Here is a 20,217-nt window from a genome sequence, read left to right on the forward strand (position 1 = left end):
TTTGGTTAAAGCTTATGATTTGTCAAATGAAGCATCAAATTCTGCTTTCCCCCTGTATCGCTAATTTACCCTACATGTGTATGTTCTCTGTCTTCAGCACGTAATGAGCTTTTGGTATAATGAGTAAGGACTTTCCACTGCTCCCTTAGTTTCATCTTCATGTAGCTTAGCATTGACTAACGTGTACAACTCAGGTCAAAGGATCTACATTTAGAATACAAGTAAAAATAAGGACATGTGGCAACAATAAATCTGATCGTTAAAATTATATAGCATCAAAAGGTGAATGAGTAATTTTATTGTTAGAATATATATAGTAGAGTAACATGTTGGGATCAGAAGTATTATTTATCACATATACAAGGCAATGAAGTGGAGGTCTATCATTTCAGTGCTCACTATTTTTATCACTTTCATGTTATCAGTTCAGAAATCCCTTATGGAATTGATATACCCTGATTTCTCTCTCCAAACAATTATATGCACTCTGCCTTGCTTCCAACACATATGCATGTTCTCTCGTTCTCACACACACACACAGGATTCTATAACAACAGGACTATTATAGAGAATGATCTAAAACATGTGGACTGCAGCCAATACTTAGATATGGTATAGTAAATTCTGGAAGGTATAAAAAGGAAATAACTGAATTCATTGCAGAGAAAAATGAGCCAGTCTTAAGTACTTTTAATCACTGAATTTCATATAAAACCATGTGCAAGATACTGAGCCTAATATTGAAGGGAAAAGGAAAGGGGCTATAGGAGAGGAGAAATCTAGTTCCACTGGGATTTTGGATGGGAGTTGCTTAGCATTTTTATAAGAACCTTTCAGGAATTAATGAAAACCATTTAAGCAAACATATAAATATGTTTACCAAGTTGTATGACAACTGTGACCTGTGAATCTTATCATGCATCCCCACAGCTCAATATGAGCTAAAGGGGTAGTCAATATGTTGCTGTTCTTTCCCTCCACAGACAGCTGTCACACCTGCTTTGCAGGCTACTCAGTTACTGTGCCCAGTCCCTTTGCCCAAAGGGATCTCTGGGAGAGAAAAACAAGTCACCACAGCAGTATCAGGGATGAAGGAAGAGTGAGCCACTTCCGTTCCCCTTTCTCAAAATATCCAGCTGTATCCAAGTTTCTGCCAAATCCGTTTTTGCTCAACATCCCCATGCCCTGAGCTGAGCTGTATTGCTTACTTTCACAGCTGGGAGCCTGTGGATTACATCTCCTCTGTGTCTGCCCCTTTGCCATTTCCCTGGGCAGATATGTTGAGCCTCTGTAGATATTCACAGGCATAGGCAGTTGCCCAGAATTCTGCAAATAGCTGTGTTCTATATTTGCATAAAATGCTGTGCATGAACTGAAACCTGCTTGTCATTTATCAACGGTTTTAGTGAGCTAGAGTTTTTCACTGAGATTTTTGCTGAGCCTGGACTTCAAAATTTTCACACTTGCAGATTGCACTTAAAAAACCTGACTGCCAGCATCTGTCTGATAAATAGTTGTTCAAAAGTGTAACAAATGCCAAACAACACTTTCTTGTTTAATTAGTGTTAGACATGGATGTGGAAGAAGGATAGTGAAGGCCTTTTTAGAAGTATTAGTCTTACTCAGCAGAAGGTGAAATACCCACTTCAGCAGCCTGTTTCACAACTGCTTCCTAAAGCACATGAAAACACTTGGGACTGATTCTGCCAACTCTGCTCATTCAAAATAGAACTTTATCAGAAATCAGCTAGAGTGCTATTCTGCATAAATCAGGTTTTACTTGTTAACAATAAAAAAAGCAAAATTGCTAGTGAACAAGAAGCTACAGCCATAAATTAAAGAACTGAATCTGCATTAAGAAATTAAAACCAAAAACAAATTCAAATATTCCGTGAGTGAAAGGGCAAATTTTGAATTAATGAATGTATGAATCAATGAAAAGACACTACCAGAAAATTGGCTCTTCCAACACACATCTTCAAGCCCAGAGCTAGTGAGAACTAATGAGCAGGGACAGTTCTATGGAGGGGACAGGAACACTGATTTGCTGAGATGAAATACTGAGTATTTCATATAGAAATGCAAAAAGTAACTCCTGGACTGAAAGAAATCCCATTATGAATGGTGACTGCCTACATGTATAGCTGTTGAGGTGCAGTGGAAGCATGTTTTGGCCCATAAGGTGGCTGTGTTGCATTTTGAAGTAGCTTTTAAGTTGGAGAATTGTTAACAAATAATCCCATGTGGGCCTATTCCACTGCAGCTGCACCAGAGTTAGCAACAATGGGAACCTTAGTATAAACAGCTTTCAGCTCCAGCAGCCGTTTTCAGCACTGTATCAGTTAACCCTGCTCTGAGGAGGGTTAATTGACACAGTGCTGCAAATGTCTGACTAGATGAAAACTCATATATTATGCCTCCCAACATCTCTAACAATTGTGCAGCTGCATTCATATTGGCAATGGTGGGAATTTGGAGGAGGGAAGAAAATTCCCCAGTGCAGGCAAGGCCTGAGAGTGAGCCTTAATGTTCTTCTCTGGGTCTTGTTCGTCAGTCACAGTCATGCTTCCCTAAAGCATTCTCCCAGCCATCTCCAGGTTGCTGATTATGAAGCAGACTGCTGTTGGTCCTACCAGCTAGATGAAAAGAGTGGAAGAGTGGTGATTCACCTTGGCCCATCTGATAGGTGCACTCAAGTTTCCTCTCTCTTCTGTCTTGCATCCCCAAAGACCAGAGGGAGCCAATTCAAAAAGAACAAGGGAAAACAAAAGTTAACTTTTCCCAGAAATATAGACAATGTTTGCAAAATGTACTTCTCCTGCGAGGACTGTTTCTCTAGAAGCAGAGTATTAGGATTCCCAGTTCATTGAGTACCCAGTGTAGCCTTTGAGTACACAAATATCTTTGGCAACAAAAGTGAAATACCCAACCGACATACAACCCTTCTAGACGTGGCAATCTCTAGCAGTGGTAGACCAAGGCTGTTCCTCTAAGGAGCTTTCTGAGGCAGTGTAGAGCTGTAAGCTCCTTGAAGAACTGAGGAAATGAGCAGAAAAATCCTTGTAAATTTTACCATCTGCTCTCCCACCCTGGCCAGAGACCTTTCAAAGTTAAAATATTGCTGCTCTCCCTGAGCTAAAGTCTTAAACTTACTATCGCTACCACTTTTGAGTAGCTTACACTCCATGAGAACTAGGGTGGAGAAAACATGACCTCCTTGAGCATGACAGAGAGGTGCCGTGGCTCTTTGCACTCTTACACACATGGTGAGCAAGCACTGTAAAGCTGGTGACAAACTTTCTGTCACACAGTCTGCATCACAGACCTTCAGAGAAATGTTATAACTTGGAAGAAAAATGTTCTTTCCTTGTGTAAAGAACTGCCAGTTGAGACCATCTGAGCCCACAGACTTCCACTGGTGGAAGTTAGTTATACTTATGTATGGGTTATGTTAGGTTGCTATCTATAGGTGACATCTCCCCATGACCATGCACACCATGAGCCTATTGATTTATAGGCTGTGGTTCTTCGGCATCCGTGGACTTTTGAGAAAGGAGGTGATGAAGAAGTGAGCAAGGAAAGCCATTTATTGGTGCTATTTATAAGCTCCAAGGCCTATTTAACCTGTAATTTTCTGTCTTCCTAAAAGATACTTTCCTGCAATGTTGGGTTCTTTGTTCTGATGCAAAATATTAATGTTGCTGTTAGAATGCACAATTGAAAAAAAGTCTCAGAACAGAGACAATTAACCCTCTACAAGCCACCACACTGACTACAGAATAACAAATGGCCTCCAAGTGTTCTGGGCTAGGTAACAAAATCTGCACCTTATTTTTCACTGTCTTCTTCTTAATCTTCTAGGAAGTTCCTCTAATTTCTTTGGAAATTTCCTGAGTTTTTAAACTTATGGAGAGTGAAACCAGGCCTTATTTTATGCCTATAAATTTCCTACCTTATTATGAATGCTTTTGGGGTGGAAAAGAAAAAAAAAGCACTGACAATTAATACTTTTGTTGATAGACCAAAACTTAAATCGCAGACCAAAGCTGGTGGAAAGTAGGTCATCTCTACTCCAGTGACTTTGCAGGATTCCCTCAAATTAATTATACAGTTGTATTCACTCGTGTTTGCACTGAATATTGTGCAAATATAGTTATACTGTCAGAAAATAGATTGGAACAGTGGAAGGAACAGCTACCACATCTCTTTTAGAAAGGAACCTGGGATAAAACCAAGAGCTGGTTTTGGCTCCTCAGCTTCTACCAGCCACTTGAGGAAGCCAGGCTTTCTGGGTTCTGGATATCATGTTGTTTACCTCTGTTAAGATACTCAGAATATACATGACATAAAACCAAGTTTTTTTATTAGTCTAGAAAGCTTTGTATCTCCAAAGCTGCCATCAGGAATATCACATTGGTCTATAATCTAAGGACTTTTGGTTAAGGAGATAATCAGGACAATTTCAAATAAATGAAAGACCCATAGTGGTTTAGATCTTGGATACTAATTCTTATGATGGTGCATCTGCTGGCAGATTGTAGAAAGATCCAAACTCTTGTGCTGGGCACAGTGCAAGCATCAAGACCTTTTTTGTCTGGAGCAGCTTTCAAACAGTGAGTTTAGGAACACTGCTTCCATATGAAGATTATTTGCTTATAACTGTATGTAAAAAATCTTTGGACTACAGTATAGTTACTAAAACTACTGAAAGGAAGACTAGTAGAACTATTAATAGCCCATATAGGATGACTGTGTGGAGATGGCCATTTTGGAGCTACAGACTTTTACCAATTTAATGTACCACTTTTTTCCAGAGAAATGAATACATGAATATGCTTTTAAAGAGATTAATGGATGTTATAGAAGTTATGTGCTGCTACACTTTAAACTATAGATTTCACAGCCTCTGCTTGGAATCCTGATCTCATACAGCAGTTTATCATTTGATATCCAGAATAGATGTAGGGCCCTGTGGATTGCTTCATGGTGTGATGGTAACTGAGTATTGTACGAAGTGTAGTTGAGACTACAAGACTTTTCTTATAGCTATTACATTTAACAGATGGACTGTGTCTATCTTCCATAGCTGGTTGCTTTTGGGGATGGGAGGGAAGCAGGCTTTGGGAGCCTTATGATTGGATTAAGAACACTTTGGAAATATTTTCAGCTTTAAGAAGTATTCTAGGATTACTTTTTCTTTAACCCATCTGTCTGTAGCGTACTTTTTCTATTCCTCAGAAATAGCTGTTTCCTCAGCGCAGCCCTTGATGGTCAATGACTGTGTATGTTTTACTGTAATAACATTTTGCCTGAGTATGTTATTTATCTATAGACTTAAGAATTTATAAGGTATCAAGACAACTGGTTGTATTTCGATAGCCAGTACAAGGAGCATTGCAGCAGTATCTCTGCCCTCTTCAGTATTATATACGATAATGCAACTTTTTATTTCCTTCTGAGGACTCTCCTGTGCTCGTCCACCTCTGAGTAGGGGAGGAAGGATGCGATCTGACCTTGAGGGAGGTGTGGGACTGGAGGAAATGCCCAAGGTGCCCATGAAGCCCAGGTCCGACCGTTTTCTTTGGGGGACGCACAGACAGCGTGGTCCTCCCTGGCCTTTGTGGCCGTCTCCTTATGCCACAGAGAAGGGGCGCCTACGCATGGCTTGCACGGGAGAGGACCTAACACCGGCGGAGAGAGAGGGCTGCTGGACACCCTGCTTGCCGCGTCTGTGAAGAGGTACCGCCTGCAGCCCCGCCGTGCTTATGGAAAAAACTACTTATGGAGCAGGGCTCTCCGCAAGAGGTCATTCCCCGTGCCGTTACCCTCCCGACAGGACAGGTCCGACCCGCTGTCGGGGTACACCGCCCACATATTACCCCGGCGCGGCCGTCTCGGGAGGCGCCGAGCCCGTGCCGCAATAGCAGCGCCTTCCCGGCAGCCGCACCGGCGGGAGGGGGGCCCGTCCCCGGGCCGGCCCCGGCGCGGCCGCCTTTGTTCCGCGGGGCCCCACGTGGAGCGGCGGCGGCGGTGTGTGCGGTGTGTGCGGTGTGTGCGGGGCGGCAGAACCCCCCCGCGCCGGGACCCTGGGCTGGCCCTTTAAACCTGCCGTGGCGGCGCGGCCAGGCCGGTGCGGGACACGTGAGGCGGCGGCGCGTTCTGCCGCCGCTGCCCCGGCTGCCGTGCTGCTCGTGTTTTATCTGGCCGGCCGCCAGGCCCCCATCGCCGGGTTTTCACCCTGCCTCCTCCTTTTTTTTTTTTTTTTTTTTCCCCCCGCACAGCCCCCTCCTGGTTTTTCCACCCACGGGTAAAAGTGGCTTTTCTTTTCCTCCTTTTTTTTTTTCTTAACCCCCATCCTAGTTCAGTCCGTGGGCAGGACTCGCATAATAATATTTCCAGTCTCAGCAACTCGCATCACAGACACGAACGCAGGACCGCCCCCCCCCCTTTTTTTTTTTCCCAATCTCCCAAATCGTTTTATTATTATTTTTTAAGTGATCGCTCCTTTTGCGCGCTGCTCCTGCTGCTGCCGAAATCCCCATCTTCCCAGGGTGCATGCTTTTGGCAAGATTGTGCAGTGTTCTCAGTCCATTTTCAGTGTGTCTTATCTTAATTTGTCCTGATCCGATCTAAGCGCGATAGCCACCACTTGCTTTCAATTTGTAGGATTTTCCCCCCCTTCTTGGTTTGCTCCCGACTACCCTCGGAGTATTTTCCTCTCTCCTTCTATTTCCAGGGTTGTAACTTACTCTGCCTTTTCTTCTTCTTCTTTTTTTTTTGCCTCCCCTCTTTTGAATTGCTTCATGTTACTAATCATTCCTAAATTGTAAGAGAGATTAATTCCCCCTCCTCTTCCACCACCACCAGCACCACTACCACCATCACCTCCTCCTCCTCCTCCTTCTCCCCTTCTCTTCTCCTTTTTGGCAGCACCAGGACGTCCGGTGTGGTGGTGGCAGCGAGCAGCAAAAGCAGCAAGAGCTCGTTTTGATTCCTCCCCTTCCAAGGTGCTTTGGAGAGACTGGTTTCAGGCTGAGCAGCAGAAATCACGATGAGTGCACAAGGTGAGGGACCCGGTCAGCCTTCCACTGCTGCCCAGGATCAACCTGCAACCGCAGAGCTTCAGAAGAGAGGACGAGGCAGACCCAGGAAACAAACAGAAGTCAGTATCGCATAAATACGTAGAGACGTAGATCTGTAGTGTTGTAGGCATGTACGTGTACGTATTGTGCTGCAAATGAAGCAGTCCTAGCGACGGGGTGGGGGGCTTTGTTGTGTGCTGCTTCCCGGCGAGGTGGTGCAGAGGCGTAGCGAGGGGCTCCGCCGGGCGCTCTGGCGGGGAGACCCTGGGGCCCGAAGCGGCGAGGCGCTGCCTGCTCGTGGCTGAGCCTCGGAGCCTCCTCGGGACTTTCACTATTGTGCAGGGAGCGAGCTGGGGCTTTTCAATGTAAATGGGGAACATGGAGCAGCGCGGCTCCGACCAACCAGCGTTCGCTGGGTCATTTCGAGCTGATTTTGAAATTGCGAAAGCGAGGAGCAAGGAACGGGGCTCTCCTGTCCCTTCTCTCTCAGCCCTCGCAATAGCTCAGTCTGTGCGTGTGTGTGTGTGCGTGCATGTGCATGTGCCGGGTCCCACCGGGCGCTGCTGCCGCCTCCGATCTTGACCAGCCCAGCCCCTGACTGCCCCTAGATCCTGGGGCTGGGGGGAGAGGAGGGTGTCTAGAAAGTCGCATAGGTTTTTTCGCCTCCCCCCCCCCCCGCCCCCCGGCTTTCCCCCCTTCCTCACCTCCCTCCCTCGCCCCGTCATCGTATGCAGAGAGGTGCCCCCGTTGTCGATGGAGGTGGGGGAGGTAGCCGGAGGAGGCTTGCCCTGCCTTTGCAACACCTTTTGCCTTTGCTTCGGCGCTTTTGCAGGCAGGTCAAGGCGACGGGAACGCTTGTCGGGTGTCTGAGTGCGGGGAGCTCCTTCCCACCCGCACCCACAGCCTCCTCCCGGGCCCCGAAAGGGACGCGCTGGGCTTCTCTTTTTGACTTGCAAGACCTGAATCCACGCTAAGGATGCTAGATCCGTGCATTATTCCCACACCCCTCTCCCCCCCACCACCTTCCCTTCCTTTCCCGAAGTGCCATTGTCGCATCGTTTGGAGCTGCCGGGCCGCGCTCAGCCCCCGCCGCGGGGTGAGGGGCCTGGCAGGACCCTCCGCGCTCTGCAGCCCCTCCGGCGGCGCCGCCGAAGGGGGATTTTGCCTGCGGATGCAACCAATTAGTTCCCGCAGCTCGGCGGGAGCAGCGCGAAGCCGCCTGCAGCCTTTTCCCTGCCTCTCTCGGAAGTCACGATTGAGGAGTAGGGCGCATTTTAAAGCGAGCTTCCGCGGGCTTTAAACATGTTTACTCCCATTCATTTGGCATCAGCCCCACTGCCACGAGAACCTTCGAGGAGCTCGAAACACGGAGGGAGCTGAGGAGCAGAGCCGGTAGCCGGGGGAAACCGTCTGCTTTACTTCCCCCCCCATCCCCCATCCCCCGCTCCTATATGGTCCTGTAAATTGCACAGAAAGTACTATTTGGAAAGCCATAAAAGCGGAGACCCCAGTTTTCTCGCTCTGCCGTCGGTGACACTCCACCGGACCGGCTGCGGGCTCTGTCCCCGTTCCCGCTTCACCCTCTGGCTGCCCTCGCCCAGCCCCGGCAGCCGGCACCCTCTGGCCCTGCGGACTTGCGTCAGGGGTCCCTTTTATTTTTTTTTTTTTATTTTGTATTCTTCATTTTATTTTTTTTCCTCCCATAGCATTTGAATGCATGGAAGTGAAAGAAAAGCGCGTCTCCTTCAATGTGCTCAGCCCAGATGTGCAGTGCTTGCAAGGCTCACCACTGAGCTGGAGCACTTGGGGAGTCCTCTCGCCAGCCTCCCCTTAACCTACCTGGGAATTGTAAAAGCTGAAGGGATTTAAACTGGTTTAAGTTAGCAAACTGCATTTAATTACTTTTACCACATCCTGTAACCTGAATGAAATGTATAATATTTAAGACTGGAAGAGTTTTATAGTGTTTATGATTCGCTGAATAAATATTTGGAATCTGAACTCTTAGTAATTCATACCCAGTTTTAAGAACTGGATATTTAATGTCGGGCAAAGGAACTAGTTAAGAAAATAGCTAAAATAATGAGTGTTCCTGTCAACTCATCTTAGAGTTGGGATTTTGTTTCAGATTTTTCTTTGGTCAAGTTTTTTTGGCTTACTATTTTCATATTTGAAGAAACTTTTACATTTGCATTTTAATACAAATGAATTATTTTTAGAATAGGTGTGAATATAATGCCGACTGCAGAACAACAGAAAAAAAATTCCCCCTCCCCAATATTTGTGGCCTTGAGAGAGAAATAGTCTCAGCTTACTTTACAGTAATCCGGTATTTAACTTTTTTCCCAAAGAAAGTTTGTGCTACAAGCTACATGTTATAATTTTATCTTGCTATAATGAAATACAATTGCAATTAAATGGGTAACTATTATTTGGTGAATAATCATTCTTATATGAGGGAAATCATAGCTATCTTTAAAAAATGTGTTTCCTCCTATAACTTCCGTTAGAATATACAAACTTTTCAAAGTTTTTTTATGCAATTATAAGGGAAGTTAAACTCTTTTATTGTGCAAAAGTGGGGTTTTTTTAACCTGGAGTTGTTTAATTTTTCATGTTGCATTTTTAATATTATGTTATTTATACTATTAATTCATATGTTTTAAGCAACTTCTGTTATAGTTTATCCTTCAGATCTTCTGGGTTAGTTGTTGCCTTTTGCCACAATAGCATGTTTTCCTGTGTTTAGGAACCAACTGGTGAACCATCTCCTAAAAGACCAAGAGGAAGACCCAAAGGAAGCAAAAATAAGAGTCCCTCTAAAGCAGCTCAGAAGGTGAGACTATTAAAGGGAAAGAGTTACTAATGCTGTTTTTTCATCAGCTGGTAGGAAAAAATCCAGTCATTTAGGCTGTGAACTGTGAGGTTGGAACCCTTTTAATAATGGAAGCTACATAAAGCATGAATTTTGCATTTTAAAACTAGAATTAACAAGAAGACCATAAGTACAGAACCTATAAGGGCATCTTGCTTTTTGAGTAGTGTACAGGTTAGTGAAATAACATAATGTATATGATGAGAAACCATTGAGATATCCTGTATCTAGTAAGGAAATCAATATTAAAGATATTATTTTCTTCATTAAAATTTTTATAAGAGGAAGATTAATTTCTTGCCCACTTACAGTTGTTACTACTACAGACCAAATCTGTATATTAAAGCTGAGTGCTTTGTCAAACATAGGTTAATTAGAGGTAAATCCAATTATGTGTTGATGGAAATAAGTGCATATATTGAAATTTACAGCTTTAAAATGTGATGCTAAAGTAAACTGTGAGTTACAGTAAAAGCCTGCTATATCTTGTTTAGTAATCAGTTTCAAAGAGACTTTTACTGGAAGTACTATTAGTCCTCTGAACCACAACTTCTGCTTGATGATGGGAGTAAACTTTTATTCTGGTGCTTCTGAATGCATTTAGCTATAGGAGAAGGTCTCTGAAGTCACTGTATTTAGTGCATGGACTTTACATCACAAATACAGTGACTTAATATTATTTGAATTGGGGAAAGCACAGCGTTAAAAAACTATACTGTCAAGGCAAGTAGTACCATTCTCTAGGAAATATTTTAGGGAAGGCAAATAGTTGTGTATAGGCTTGAAAACAAATATGGAAAATTTGTTTATGTTGATGGTTATACAGCAGTTAGCACTAATTTACAGGTACTAAATTGGAAACAAAAGCTTACAAAATCTGGTAGTGAACTGTAGAGCTTAAGTGTATCAGTATCTTTTAAGGAAGTCTGTGACAAAACCTATGTCAAAGGTATTTGTGTCCTCATCTAATTATGGTTCATTTGCCGTTGGTACTGACCAGAATTAAGTTCATAGTTTTCAGTGTTATAAATTACTATAGCAACTACTGATAAATATCTAATCATTAGGAGGTGACTATGGTTTCACGTCTGTTTTGTTTAAAATGTTTTCAGCATTTGTGTGAATTTTCCAACTCTTTAAATTCAGATTTTAAAATTTTTTTTTAGTTTCTGGGCTGGAAAAAACCCCAGTATATTCTATCAAGAAATTAACGAATTACTAAAAAATACTTTACAGGTTAAGTATTTAAAGTATGTCAAAGTCATTCTTCAAGGTAACGTGCTTAAAATGTTGAGGTTTTTTTTCTTTATACTGTAAAAGTGTTCCTCAGATGTACTTTGAAATAGTTTAAATGTCACTCTTGAGAAGAGAGAGAGCATTTTTTATTAGTCTAGCAAATCCAAATGTGAGCTTTAATATTTTAAATATTACTCCTAGGAGTGTTGACTTTCCTAGGAGAAATATTTGTAATAAGATTAGATTTTAAGTAATTCATAGAAATGTGTTTTTAAAAGATTCTTCTAAAAGAAATATTAACATTGTTTCATTTACATGAGTGATTTGGAAATCAGTATAAATGGAAAATAACTTTAAACATTCATATATGTGTAGGTTTATCAAGTCAAAAGTTTTCCAGATGATTCTGGTACATAGTTGTGTTTTCTTAATCTAATTTACAAACTGAGCAATTTCCTTATAACATTTTGATTTTCAGAATGCATCAAGTTACTGCTGTAATTAAAGCAAACCCTTTTGGGTGTTGCTAATGTAAAAAATGGACCAAAGACCACGTCTTTTTTTATAATTAAAAAAACCTTTGAGGAGTATGTAATTACAAGTCTTACTGGTTTCTGGGTTTGTAGATAAAGTATATAAATGTTTGTTAAATCCTCTAAAACATAAAACGCTTATAAAGCCTAACTAGAAGAAAGCGACTGGGATCCCATTTCAAATAAATATTTTAACTCTTTTTCCAAATTGATAATTGACCCTCTCTAAAATGGTTTGGCTTCTCACCAGGCATCTCAAAGTATCTTTTAATGTAATATTAATTCCAATAGTTTTTCTAACAGTAATATGCATGGGAATGTTTTGGCGCTGTAAAAAAGCTTCATTTGGTGGTGAGGGTCTCACCTCTAAAAAGAGTGAGCTGTATGTTTGATTTTGTGGTAAACATATTTACACATACGTATGCATACATAGATTTATTAAGATTTTCTCCAGCCTGTCTCAACTCTGAGAAGGAGGACTGTCTATCTTAGCTTAAGCCCCTCTACATTTGAACCTTGGTGTACTATACACCCAACTGGAATTTGCTGGAATTTCTAAAGAATACTGTGTGTTTCAAAGGGAGCTCATTGAAATGCTTTAGAGTGTTCACAACATGTTAGATAAACGTTGACCAGGAGAACCCACCGAGCAGCCATAAGAAGGCACTCATGATTAATTGATTGGGTGTTCTCTTGCAAAGCATTACACATCACAATTAAAAATGTATTGCACATTGGCAGTGAGTTAAAAATACTCCAGAACTGGAACTGGGGCTTTGTTTTGCTATACTTCAGAAAGGAAATACCCTTAAATCAGGTGATGGACAATTTACCCTGAAATCATGGTAGTGTTGTGTATTTAAAATTTCTTGGTTGACAGGATTTTTCTTGTGGTTTTTTTGTGTGTTTTTTTTTTGTTTTGTTTTGTTTTGTTTTGTTTTGTTTTTTTAAGCTTTCAGAGCTTATGTTTGGTCTTAGTACTGGCCTTAGGGCATCTGAAAACCAAGTGCTTGGTAGGAAATTAGCAATGTGAAACTTGACAATGCATACAGAATGTTGCAAAACTAACTGAACAGCTAATAATGTGGCAATTACTCTAATTTTAGGTAATATGTCTTTTTTTTTTTAAGCATTGCATATCACAGATGCCTAAGTTGTTATAAATTGGACACAGGAGGTGAACTGCATTTTATAGAAGACCAAACCATTTCTCAGTTGTTTAATTTTTCACAAACAGAAGGAACAGAATGTGTTAGCAGATGAGAAGAGAGAGATACAAAAAGATTCCTGATCACCTTGCACTTGAGTCCCCACAATTGGGTTGTTATTGCAGTCTGCGTCTTTAAAGAAGTTGTTCTGTTGTTAATTTAAAATATTTGTAAAAAAATAGCAAAATGTGAAGTGAGTTTTTTTTTCCCCTAAAGCACAACTAGTTTTCCAGGAAGATGCTAGTGGGGATCTTCCTTTTTAATTTCCAGGGCGTTCTGTATTTGAGTTTTATGTATTATACTAAGCTGGGTTCCCAGCCCATCACATTTCCCTTTCAAGGGCTTTTCTTTCTTTAGCTAGTGTAGTTTGGCTTGGCAAAAATACTGTATAGGCATAAATACTCTCCTACTTGGAAGCAGGAAATACATTTGTGAGGTTAAAAAAGAAGAAGTGATAGATACCATGTTTTTGTCTTTCAAGAAATTGTCAAGGGATATCCCAGGAATATCTAATGGTAAGAGCTCTTTGGTAAAATTTACTTTCAGTTAAAATAGGTTGAGTTTTGTTGTAGTTATTAATGTATTGAGATTCACTGAAAATATCTACAGATATAGATATAGATGATAGATCATCTTCTGAAAATCAGAACTTATAATCCTGTGTGTGACTACACTTGCTACTGTCTCTACATTAGTCTCTACATAACATGGCCAGAGTTTGGTATGTAGAAGTGCATGTCCCTGGGTTAAGCAGTCCAAAGGTAAAAAAACAAAACAAAACAACAAACAGAAAACCACCAAATCAGAGAAGTGCATGTGACCAGGACTCTGCCCTAAATCCATTCACAAAAATCTAGTTGGCTTCTTTGTGCTTCATTCATTTTCACCAAACTAATCATTACAAGTTTAGAGGGAAAACACGATCAGATTTATCAAGTGATTGTAGCATGGTTATTGCACTGAAAGAGATCTCAAAATCAGGTATTCTGAGCAAGATGGTGAAAGCAAAAGACTCTTGCTTAAAGTGGATAGAACAGCACATGGAAAGTGTGATATTTTTGCATTTAGCCAATACCTAAGGTTTTTTTAAGAGTTTTTTTTTTTACTAAATGACTGGGGTTTTTTGAGAGGGACATGTTTCTGTGCAAGTCTTTTGACACAGTTTAACGGTGATCTTCCTCCCAAACTCTTGTTTATTTCACCTGACTTACAGCTCTGACACATTTTGTTTGAGATCCCAGCAGATCAGTTTGCAAAGTGGATAGAGTTCTTCCGATTTGGATTCTGTTGCACTTAAGGTCTTCCTTGAGAATGTATAGATGCCCAAAAAGCACTTTATAGCCATTCAGTTATTTATACTTGTCTTGTCTTGTTGATTGCTTTCAGTAGTATAGCCTCAGTTTCTACCTGGGCACAGCACATTTTTGCAACAAGGAGGCAGAGATGATGGGCAGTCAAGTCCAAGGGTTGACTGGAGCTATTTGTAATCAGGGTTTGATAGACCTGTGGTACGGGGCTTAGGTGGATTGCAAATCTGCCTGGGAACTGTTAGCTCACTTCCGGACAGCAGTAACTGGAATGGCAATCTTTCTCACCTGGGACAAATAAAAAACATTTCCCATATAGATTATGCTCTTAAAAGTGGATATAAAAAATAAATTTAATTCTGTTCCTAAAATGGGACATACCAAAATTGTTGTATTCATATTATTGTTTATAAGAAATTTCATATTTTTTCATGGAATATGTTTTGTGTTTGATAACATACCCAACCCTTCTTTAAGTTTGGTGATTTCACGTCTTAGCTGTATGAAGCAAGGTCATGCCTCATAGCGTGGCACCAAATGTTAAAAAAAACCCTGACTAAACACCACCTTTGAGTGGCCTGGCACTCTCTCTGGATTTGCCCCTAGCTTCAGAGGCAACACTTAATTAAAGCAAAGAGCCAACAGACTGGTATGTTTCTAATGATGCAAATACCTGTGCAGAGGAATAGCAATGTTTTGGCACTTGTGTTCCTTCTCTTAATTGAAAATTATATAGAGAAACACTGTATTATTGATCTGATTTGCAGTAAAACGTTTCTTCAAGTGCTTAAATTAAAAGACAGTCTTGTGCTGTTGGAGAAAATAGAGGCTGTGTTTGCAAAATGCAAACTAAAAAACAATCCAGAGGGAAAGAGTTGGAATATTTTCCTAAACTTCATGACTTTATCATTACCACTGTACTGGCACTACTCCTTTTGGTTGTTCCAGAAGTGTTTTGTCTTTCTCTTCTCTTGGAAAGGAGATACAAACATCCACTTTGGAGGTTCTTGTCATTCATTTTCTGCAGTTTAGTCTGTGAAAACCTTGCTTTTTGCTTACAGAATTGCTCTGTACCAAAACATCATCTCTGGCATGCCTGACGACTGTTTGCTCAGCTCACCTCTGGGAAAGATTTAATTTTGATAAAAACTATGGAAATGTTTTTCTTCTAGCATGAGGTAGAAGTGATATACAGCAGGAATTTAGTGCCTTTCAATTGAAAGGTCCCCAAGCATTTGACAAACTGATACCCAAACTAGCCAGCAGGAACACTAGCCACTTCTGACATGGACCTTCCTCAGTGGTAAAGCGCAGCACTGCTCATGGCAAGTGGCCACACTGTGTGACAGTTTATGGCAGGAAGCAAAGTTTAGTTATTCAGAGAAATCTCTCATCTTCTCTTTCTAGAGACTAGATAACTAGATTGTGTGCTGTAGTTGAAGTTACAATTTGTGTCAGGTTTGTAGGAATTTTAATTGTGAGACAAAGTAGTTTTTGTTTCCAAAAAGTTAATTATTTTTTAATAATTTGGTTTTAATAGAGTTTTGGAAAAGGATCTTTCCTTCAGATGTGGTACTACACAGAAGAAAATAAATGCATTAGTGCTTTGATCACATGTCAGGTGTTGATTTGTTAAGAACAATTTTAACAAATATTTTCTTTTAAGATTTATGTCCAGTGTTTCATGAAGTAAACATAGAAGCAGGGGGCTAAAGCTTATCAAAACTAAATCACATCTTTTTTTTTGCATCCATCGTGTTACAAGGTATAAAGAAACGAACACTTAAAGGAAACAAAACTCTGAAATAGACAGCTACAGGATATAGTAAATGCACTTTAACAAGTATTCTCATAAGAGGGTTTCACCTTACATGTAACACTGGTATAAACGATTAAAGCTCAAGTTTACTCTTTTAACAAGTCTGAGTGATAATTTTGCCCTTTAGGAGTGTGAATTTTATTTTTCACAGTTTTCTTATTGGCAAGGTATTTATTTCAAAGTAATTGTGTTTAACTCACAGGGCAATTTTTTTGTAGAGATTCCTCCACTGGTTCCTCAGCTCAGGTTCTCTTTTAGAGAGATCCAATTTACACAGCATTAGGTTACAGTATATGTTACAGAGATTGACCAGCAAGTGATTTATTTAATGGCACAGTTGATTTCTAAGGGCAAATCAAATACACATACAGTTAACTGGAGAAAAAGAAAAGCAATTCACGTGTACTAGAAGTCTTCATTCTTGAGGACTTCGTACGTGGCAAATTCTGCCCTGACTAAAGGTAGTGGCAAAATCCTCATCACTCTCAGTGGAACAGGATTATTTACCTGGTGGAGTGCATGGATGGGCATTGCTTATCCAGAGAAAATAACCTGAATTTTTCATTTTAAACTCTGTATGCATTTTAGTGTAGTGCATAAGTACTAGTATTAGTAGTACTATTCTCAATGCCAGACAGTAAATTAATGGAAGAGACTGTAAGAGGACTTTTTTCTTTACGCTGAGCTCTAGGAACAAGCGCTGGGCTTCCATAAATACAGCTGTCACTTTTAGGGCCCCTTGCATGCCGTTTCCTTAAACCTGGAAAGGAAAGATGTGTTTTGGACGGTAAAAGTTTTACTTACAGCTTAAGGATGTGCTTTTACCTGGAAAACTTCAAGTGAAAAGTAGAGAAGTTATTCCCCACTAATAACACAGACATGTTCATGGTGATATTCTGTCCTAATCCATTTCATGCGTGAACATAATGAGACTAAAAAAGGAATTATAGCTGCTATAAACTGCTTTGACCAGGCTTGAAACAGGCAGTATTTTTAATTTAGTAACTTCAAGTACTTTTGGATAGCCTGTGAAAGATTAGATTTGATGTTTCTGGAGTTTCTCAGGTTTCCAGACTGCCCTGCGTCCCCATCCTCAGCCTGCACATTCCATGGCTGGCCTAGGCCCAGGCACCCCAGGCTCTACTGTGGGCACTGAGCAGCTGTGTGTGTGTGGCCACACTCCTCCATGCCCTTCCACACGGTGTGGATTAGGGCTGGGGGAAGGAACCCTTGGGCGCTGGTGAGGCATCACCTGGTCACACTGGCTAAGAAATGTCAGAAAAACCAACATAATCACATTCTACCAGAAAACACATAGATTAGGCAGGAGACCTGGTGCCACCCAAGAGATATAATTGTAGCTAATGTTACAGGAAAGGAATTCCTAGTTACCAAGGCTGTTAAGTAATGCTGAGGTATAAAATATGCTGTGTTTCTTTTCCCTTTACAGGGAGCAGAAGCCGCTGGTGAAAAGCGACCCAGAGGCCGACCCAGAAAATGGGTAAGTATTTCACTTCCAGATTTATTTGCTGTATTATAAACCATGTTATTAAGTCCATTCTTTTAGAGAACAATAATTTCTGTTTCATTTGTAAAAAAAGAGCATCCATCTTCTGTGTCTGTTCTGGTGGATTGACTAAAGGGTTAAGATAGCAGAGAAGTTAACCACAACTTCCTACCTTTAGACTCTAGTAGTTTGCTCAAGACACTTTACAATTAAATGTTTGCTGGGAGTGAATGTTTATGTGTCTCTTATCAGCATGAAAAGAGGCACAACTCTTCCTTCAAAAGAGAGTAACAATGAGATAACTTGTTCAGTAATTGAGTAACAAAGGTTAAAGGAGCACTATCAGACATCAGAAGGTGATAAGATTCAGATGTAGTGTGCACAAGATAATGTTTAAACCCAAAATATCTTTGTCCTACCTTGCCTGGAAACATGCATATTTTCCTTAAATCCAGCAAGAACGAGTACAGATGAACAACAGGATACTTGCACTTAGAATTTATTTTTTCCATTCAGAGCTGTTTTCATGCCTCATATATTTGTAGTGACTGGTAATACATTTCATTAAAAGTTTCCACTTTCCCTGGCCCCATTTAGTCTGTAGATGTGTCTATCAGAGACATGTGTTTTTATTCTTTGACCGTGGAAATATTTCTGTCTTGGAAACTTGAAATTCTGTGTTTTCACTGATGTTTACAGCTAATGAGAGTCTGCTTAGCGCAGCTCTCATCTCCACGTCTTTTACTTATGCATGGGCTTTCATAAGAAAAGTGATTGGGATGTCACTTGGAAAACATGATTGGGTATTAGAAGATACAAAGGTATGGCTGTGTGCTCCATCACAAGTTAACATTTCTGATTTCCTTTTTCCAGTCCCCTTTCCCTTTAGCTGGTCAACATTCTTTTTTAAACTTCTTTTTCAAATCCACTCCCACCCTCTCAATTTTAATCCCTTATTTCACTCTGCATTCTCTTTCCTCTCTGCAGTCCTGTCATTTCCCCCTCATTTTGTTCAGTCCTTTTGCATAGCTTTTACAGAGCTGTAAAAGTATATGCTTGGAAAAGCTCAAACGACACCAGAAGGTACTGAAAACTACAGCTGAGGTTCTCAATAGTATCAGCAGCTGAACACAGGAAAGTTGGCTTTAACAGTCACTTTAAGACCTAGTGTTGTCCAATGATAACGTACCCCAGGATATTTCTTTGGAGAAAACAGACCACTGCATACTAAATGAGTTGCTTATACCTGTAGTTTTCAAGTCAGGCAGTTTTCAGGTATATGAAGAAGCTCACTGGCATTAGAAAAAATGATGGTGTATCGAAACATACCTGTGCTGGTGATCCTCTCGTAAGCAGCTTGCAGAAGGCAAATGCCAAGTGCAGTAAAACAGGGATCAGTTCCTGTCCGCTTCCTCCTGTCTGGCTCAAACCTTGCACATGTGGATGCTGAGTGTTGCTTGCTTGATCTTCACCTTGGGTGCAATCCCAGGGAAAACAGACTCTGGTCTATAAGAGTAAATAATTTATAACAGGCAGGCCATCCCCACTGAATTAGGAATGTGTGACAGGTGAATAGGAATGGTTAAATGGTTTGGGGAAGAGGGAAAAGGCAGCAGTCTAAAGTGTTAAAAAGATTTTTCTCTTCCAAGCACTCATAGTCAGAAACTAAGGTGAGTTTTCAGTGAAAAGGGCTAAATATAGCGCTTGTAGCATCTTGTAGGCTAGAATGTTTCCCTTTTATGTTTGTATCTTCATGGGGAAGAAAGAATGGGCAGTGTCAGTGGAGCATTCAGTATGGAATGGGCTGTTTGTCAGGTTAGGAATCTGATTTGCAGAAATGGGAATTACTAGTTATCTAGTAGATGTGTGCATTACTTTACTGTGAGACCAATACCTACAACAATTTTGTTCATTTTTTTGAAACTAATGTGTATTTTAAAACTCGGTATTACTTTGCTGTTGTGCCTGTTGAAAGTGTAGTCTTTTTATTTTCTTATTCCAACTATATGATTGCTTCTTGTGATTTTCGGAGACAATGCTCCTATCTGCAGCTTGCATTGAGATAATTCTACAGACCATGATAATCAAATATGCTTTCTCCCTCTTCTCTTTATTCTCTCTTTCCAGTATAAGTTCAGTTCATGGGTTCCTTCTCTGTGCATGACAAAATGAAGAGTGATGTTATATTTTCCTCCAAAAAGAAATGTGGTTAAATTATTATAAGCCACCATGGTGCCAGCTATAAGCAAAGTTTATATTTGAAATCAGAGGACGATTCTGCCCAAAAGCAGATGGTACAGAATCATCCTTTCTGTTTAGACACCCAACATGTACTCTGAAAATGTCACTTTTTATCACCCATACTTCAGTTGAATTAATGATTATATTCTTCTTAATCCAATTTATTTGTGTATCAAGCCTCAATGATGACAGTTCAGTATTAGCGAAAGTAAGGAGTATGTAGGTGGTTTGTTTTTTTTTTTATTGGAGAGGGCAGAATTTTACGTGGCAGGTATTTTCCTAAGTTTGTAACCCTTTTTTTGAGAGTCTAGAGGTTCTGTGTCACATGTTGTTCATCAAATTGTAAAGTATTATTTCTGCTGTTTCCTTCAATATGCACATGCAGAGACATATGAGCTAACAGACCACT

The 20,217-nt window shown here is 40.7% G+C and overlaps 1 protein-coding gene across 2 annotated transcripts in view; it reads left to right on the forward strand.

Moving 5' to 3' along the window:
* The first annotated feature begins 5,352 nt into the window (after positions 1–5,352).
* The window catches only part of HMGA2 (high mobility group AT-hook 2), a 113,260-nt gene continuing 98,395 nt past the window's right edge, over positions 5,353–20,217 (forward strand). The window contains exons 1-4 of one of the 2 annotated variants that reach the window (XM_027680585.1): positions 5,353–5,739; positions 6,931–7,162; positions 9,832–9,918; positions 17,511–17,561. In XM_027680585.1, the coding sequence (XP_027536386.1) occupies positions 7,052–7,162; positions 9,832–9,918; positions 17,511–17,561 (249 nt within the window). In that variant the 5' untranslated portion in view covers positions 5,353–5,739; positions 6,931–7,051. Of the gene's footprint in view, positions 5,740–6,297; positions 7,163–9,831; positions 9,919–17,510; positions 17,562–20,217 lie in introns of those variants that run through there. The other variant, XM_027680583.1, reaches the window with a different exon arrangement.

This window comes from Neopelma chrysocephalum, unplaced genomic scaffold (assembly GCF_003984885.1).
Source record: "Neopelma chrysocephalum unplaced genomic scaffold, ASM398488v2 Primary Assembly neopelma1_59, whole genome shotgun sequence".
Taxonomy (NCBI): domain Eukaryota; kingdom Metazoa; phylum Chordata; class Aves; order Passeriformes; family Pipridae; genus Neopelma; species Neopelma chrysocephalum.